The 6,521-nt window shown below is 35.8% G+C and overlaps 1 protein-coding gene across 1 annotated transcript; it reads left to right on the plus strand.

Moving 5' to 3' along the window:
* The first annotated feature begins 1,672 nt into the window (after positions 1-1,672).
* LOC110899888 (pentatricopeptide repeat-containing protein At1g63330) lies at positions 1,673-3,800 on the plus strand. The gene has a single exon (XM_022146784.2). It carries the CDS (start codon positions 1,795-1,797, stop codon positions 3,649-3,651), a length of 1,857 nt encoding a protein of 618 aa, XP_022002476.2. The 5' UTR covers positions 1,673-1,794; the 3' UTR covers positions 3,652-3,800.
* Positions 3,801-6,521: the final 2,721 nt, after the last annotated feature.

The raw sequence follows: 6,521 nt of genomic DNA on the forward strand, positions 1-6,521 counted from the left end.
ATATCCAATTTCATTAAGGACTAAGGGCACGTTTTTTCGAGCTCGAACAGGGTACGTAAATTCTCAGGGCCGGCCCTGATTATTCATGTAATTAACTCTTACCAATTTATTATTAACAGGTGTTATGTATCATAATTAAAAAAATATATTAGGTTTTATACTCGTATTAAAATATACCTTCATGACACATTCTAAAAAGTATTTTTATTATTTACTTAATACACTTAACAAATCAAATTTTAGATATGAAGAACTGATAACAAATTAACTATTATTTGATTTGAATTTAAGCTCTATGTTAGTAAGTGGCCTAATAGATACGAATGGCTAGAAAAGATAATGGAATACTTTTGTACTTATATTTAACATTCCCTTTCGTTTTTTAATGATATTGTCATAAAATAAATCAATTGTTAGATTAGATACACTGTTAATTAATATTTAACTAGTGTTTACCCGGCCACGCATTGTAGTGGAAATATCGTATGTACATGAAACTCTTATAACAAAATGTATTCAACACATCTACATATTAAAAAAAATCTATAAACCAAATCAAATTACAATTTAATATGACGTAAAAATAACATACTTGGGAAAGAAATATGTATGAGATCTTTTGAAACAATTAAGTTAGAATTTTTGTTTACCGATTGTTGGCCATTGTTCAATCTTCTTATCTAGGATTCTAGTACAAAATTATAAATTGTTCAATCTTCTTATCTAGGATCCTAATACAAAACTATAAGGAATATGAGATATATTATTCCATCCTAATGAACCCCTTGTAGTGACGAGAGCTGAAAAAGTCCAAGAAATTTGAAACACATTTGTCATTCATGTTTGTATGAAATATATTGGATTAGAATCAAATACAAAGGCTTCTAATTGTAAGAAGGGTATAAAGGCTTCTAAAAAAACTGACTACAAAAAAAAAAAAAAAAAAAAACTTAAACATCTACCGCCACCCAAAAACCTAAACCCCCACCCACCCTTTTTTTTGCCAAGGGGGTGAGGGTTTAGGTTTTTGGGTGGAGGTGGGTGTTTAGTTTTTTTTTTTTTTTTTTTTTTTGTGGGGGGGGGGGGGGGGGGTTAGGTTTTTGGGTGGTGGTGGGGTGGGGTGGGGGGGGGTGTTTAGGTTTTGGGTGATGATGTAGCGGGTTTAATTTTAGGTTATTGGACACTTGTTACTCTATAAATCATTCTTACACCTTACAATTAGTTGTCTTTGTAGAATAACTTGACCCGAAATGTATATGTTACTACAAAAAAAGCTTAAAAAAACCATTTTATTTTTTATTCATACAGGTTGTATTATTTTTTTTTTTTCAATTATGTGTATTGTATTGAAATACATTTTACTTTATTCTTTGTATGATTAAATACATTTACATTATTCTTTGTATGACTAATGGTGTTCTTGTCTTTCAAACTATAAGAATAGATCATTGAGGCACTTAGTGACATAAGAATTGATATTTTTACAATGTTTTTGTTTTCTATAATTTTTATATGGTTTTTTGTATTTTCATCTCTTTTTGTTTAATGAGACTCGAGTGTTAAATTTCTTTTCAAATGGCCAATTTCTTTCCAAATATGAAAAAAAAGAACAAACATAATATGGATGATGTTATCTTCTTAAATCAAAATTAAAAAAGGAGCAGCTTCTTGTTAAATGAGAGTGAAATAGTAGGGCTTGCTTTCTACATTTCTCACCAAACCAAAATCAAAAGCCAGAGAGAGAGAGTGTGTGTTAGGTTGAAGCGATTCACGTCTCTCTGTTAATGTTTGGGGATGATGACTTGCTCCTCTTCACGTCTTCATTCTTTCTTCAAACTCAAATGTAATTTCATCACCAACTCTGTAACAACCCCTCTTTCGTCTTCCAGATTCACTCCTCACTCCACTTCTTTACCTTCTCTTCTTCACTCCACTTCCTTTTCAAATAATGGGGATCGTCCACTGTTATCTAGGTATCAAAAGGTTACCAGCTTGGATCATGCCTTTAACCTGTTCGATGAAATGATCCAGAGAAAACCCCTCCCATCTGTTGTTAAGTTTACTCAGTTGTTAAATGCTGTTGCCAAAATGAACCATTTTTCTTCTTCTCTCCACCTTTTTAAACAAATGTGCGTCGTTGGAGTTCCTGTTGATGCCTACTCTATGAATATTGCCATCAAGTGTTGTTGTCAGATGTCTCGCACCAACGACGGCTTTGCACTCCTGGGCTGTTGCTTCAGGCAAGCTGTTGTACCCAATGTCTTCACATTTAGTACACTCTTAGATGGACTCATTCGTGAAGATAGGATTATTGAGGCTGAGAGACTCTTCAAGAAGCTCATCAAACAGAAACTATGTGAACCTGATGTAGTTATGTATTCCACAATGATCAAAGGGCTTTGCAAGTTTGGCAATAATGATATTGCCATTGCTTTGCTTAGGCTCATGGATGAAAGAGGCTGTAAGCCTAATGTTGTTGTATATAGTACCATCATTGATAGTCTTTGCAAGGACAAAATGATAGAGGCTGCTTTCAAGCTTTTCAATGAAATGGTATTTGCCAAAGGCATTCAACCAGATGTCATCACATACAACTCTCTGATTTATGGCCTTTGTAACTTGTGTCGTTGGGACAAGGTCTCTAAGCTGCTAAAAGAAATGGAGGAGGATGTAAGGATCTCTCCTAATTTTCAAACCTTTAGCATATTAGTTGATGCATTTTGCAAGGACGGTAGGGTGGATGAAGCGGAGGCTGTTATAGACATCATGGTTGAGAGAGGTGAGGCTCCTGACATAGTGACATACAATACGCTTATAGACGGTTACTGTCTACGAGGTGAAATGATCAAAGCAAGGATGCTTTTTGATTCACTTACTTCTAAAGGTCTCATCCCTGATGTGTTTTCTTATAACAGTTTATTGAACGGGTATTGCAAGAGTTTGAAAATAGAAGAGGCCATGCATATGTTCCATGAAATAACAAGAAAAGGTTTGAAACCTGATATAGTCAGTTACAGCACCATGTTACAGGGATTGTTTAGGGTTGGGCGTTGTGGAGAGGCACGCAAACTCTTTGATGAGATGCGATCACAAGGCCTAACTCCAAATGAATGCACCTATAGAATAATATTAGACGGTCTTTGCAACAACCGTCAAGTTGAAGATGTGCTCTCTTTGTTTCATTTGGTGGGTGATAGCAAGCTAAACTCTGACATTCAAGTGTACAATATTCTTATTGATGGTATGAGCAAATGTGGGAAGCTTTTTATTGCAAGGGATCTTTTCCAAGACCTAACTCTGAAAGGTTTGAAACCTAATGTTCGGACATATAATGTGATGATTAGTGGCCTATGTAGAGAAGGTATGCCAGAGGAAGCAAAGCACTTGTTTCGTAAAATGGGTGAGAGTGGCTGCCCACCAGATGGTGTTACTTACAATGTTCTTCTCCAGGGATATTTTAAGAACCAGAATTACGATGATGTTGAGATGCTTTTACAGGAAATGGATGGAAGAAGGTACTCAGTTGATGCTTCAACTTTATCGATGTTGATTGATGAAATGGCAGCTGGTTCAGTAGATAGAAGTATGCTTAAATTGATAGGTAAGCTTGTCCCAAAAGAAATGATGGATACTAGTGCAGTGCCTAGATAACAATCTGGGAGAGAGACTGAATTAGTTATTGTTGGTTTGAGGTATTTGTACTTTTGTAGGATGAGAATTTAAAATCGGAAATTTGTATCGAATTAGTTCTGGTGTTTACTTGTGGTATATTCTATCTAATGAGTTTATTGTTCAACATATTTGTATTTTTAATACTAGCAGTCACATTTCATTGACTTTATATATGATATCCGGTTTGATATCTACAAAGTGGATATCACAGCGTTGATCACAAGCAATGTTTTGTAAAAATCAGTCCTGTATTAGAACTCATCTCCATATTACTCAAAACATTACTGAATTCTGCAGTGGATGTGCCCCAGAATCGCCATACTTGTTCAGTTTTTGCACATTCTTCCTGCCCAACGGTTGTGGGTAATCACACTCATTTCTATTTCTACATATGTACCCATACGCATAGGCATTATGAATCTGCAAATGGTTGTTAGTTGCTGAGTTCGATCAGACCTGAGCTAAGGAAAAAAGGAAGGAAGTAAATCGTGATTGTGATTATCATAATGGTGATGCGAACCGATGGGCTCGAGAAGCAAGAAACTAGGTTGCCGAGAGGGCATAAAAAGCAAAGAATATATGATTCTTATTGGCAGGTACAAGAAATCAAGGATCATGAAGCGATCAGTCGCCAATGATGTTGTAGCCTAGTGGTTGCAATGGAGGTGGGAAGGTTTACCAGCTTGTGGGTTCCTGCTCGGGAGTGCTCAGGTTCGAATCCCACTTCAACCGAGCTTTGGTCATGTATAGCCCTGATCGAGATGCTGTTAAAAAAAAATGAAGCGATCAGTCAGTGGCAAAGACGGATCTTGTTGGGAATTTAAAATTTAATAATAAAATAATATTTGAGTTATTATGTTTAAGTTAAAGAATATTGTAAAAGGATTTGTTTTAATGTGTTTCTTTATTGATAGGGATTAGTATTTGATTAGGTAGCTTAGAGAATAAGTTAACAATTAGTATCAACAGAGGGTTTAGGGTCATTGTAAATAAAATGTGGTATTTGTTCGTAATAAGAGTTGAGCCGTAACTAGTGATTTGTTACATAAAACCGTGGGTGTTATTCAAGTTTGCTTGATCCAATATTCCAGCACCGACTTCAAACAGAACCAAAACCAGTTACCCTTTTCATCAAAGATGCAATCAATATAAGACCCCGTAGTGTGGCGTTTTTTTTTTTTTTAAAAACATTCAAACAAATCGCCGAAACACGCCCCACACCCATTACACATGGGCGTTTTCGGGCATTTTTTTGAAAAAAAATCGATTGGCGTTGTTTTAAACACGCTGCGAGAATATTGAACAACCTATCACAAACTAGCAACGGCTAGTTATCAACGGCTACTTTATTTATTTATTTATTTTTTGGGGAATTAGCCTGTAATAATCTCACCTAGACCTTATTGACCACTAATAATCCCACCTCAGAATATTCCCCCCACCAGTCCCACCTTTCACCTTTTTTTCCTACAATGGTCCCCAGTTAAAAAAACTAAACGGAGTTAAGCTTTTTTTCAAATTACAAACATATTTTTAGGGTTTTTGATCAGGACAATGATACGAGTCCATTGATGTAAAACTTACTTCGAAATGGTGCTCCAAGTGACTTGATTTTGGTTAATTGGAAATTTAAACACCCGAATTGAAGCGACGTTTTCATCGTTTGGAACACTGTTTCAAGGCAAATTTTACATCAGTGGACTCATATCGTCGTTCTAATCAAAAGCCCTAAAAAATCTGTTTGTAATTGGGAAAAAAGCTTAACTCCGTTAAGTTTTTTTAACGGGGGACCATTGTAGGAAAAATAGGTGAAAGGTGGGACTGGTGGGGGGAATATTCTGAGGTAGGATTATTAATGGCCAATAAGGTCTAGGTGGGATTATTATAGGCCAATTTCCCTTATTTTTTTAAACCTTTTACCTATATATATATATATATATATATATATATATATATATATATATATATAGGACAAAGATCCGTTAGGAACCACCCTTTATTGTGAGAACCGCGAGAACTAGTGTGAACACAAACAGTAATACCTAAAAAAATCTAAAAAACACCCAAATTTTTTTTTTATTTTTTTTTTACTATTTTTTTTTGTAAAATTCGCTATATTTAGTTTACAATAAAAAAATAAAAAAAATTCAAAAAAAAAAAATCCGAGTCACAATTATCCATGCACATGTGCATTTGTATCATTTTTTTGACAAATTCCGTAATTCATTACAAATATTAGACAATTGCACTTTCATTTACACTAACACGTGTAATACACTACTTTTTACGTTAACAATATTAGAAATGCACATGTGCATCTATATGTATCAACATGAAATAAGGTGTTTTGGTACACTAATTTCTCTTTCATCTATCATTTCATCCATAATACACTGAAGGGGTATGGTCCCAAAAAGTCGCGCAAACCTCATAACAGGTTGCACGTGAGACCATACTCCTTAGCATAACAACTTGATAATAACAACCTCGCGCAGCTCACATCACATTATGACTTACCCCTGCGCGAGGAAGAGCACATAATAAACTCAGGTAGCAGCACTTAGCATAAAAACAATGGTATAAGTGAGCACACTAGCCCCGCGCGGGTTAGTTGCCATCAAACAAAATCCTCTCCATAGGAAGACGCGCTGTTACCTACAGAGGTACACAGGGTACAAGTGGCAGTAAAAAGAGCCAATGAGCGTCCAGCAGGCTCTGTTCAATCGTGCGCCACGATCTTCTGACGATAAGTACACAAGGACGCCTACATGGCACCAATCAAGAGACGGGGACAACTGTCCCACGATCTCCACTTGTCTGCTGATGACAGAAGGACAACAAGGCCGACA

Source organism: Helianthus annuus, chromosome 13, assembly GCF_002127325.2.
Source record: "Helianthus annuus cultivar XRQ/B chromosome 13, HanXRQr2.0-SUNRISE, whole genome shotgun sequence".
Lineage (NCBI taxonomy): Eukaryota > Viridiplantae > Streptophyta > Magnoliopsida > Asterales > Asteraceae > Helianthus > Helianthus annuus.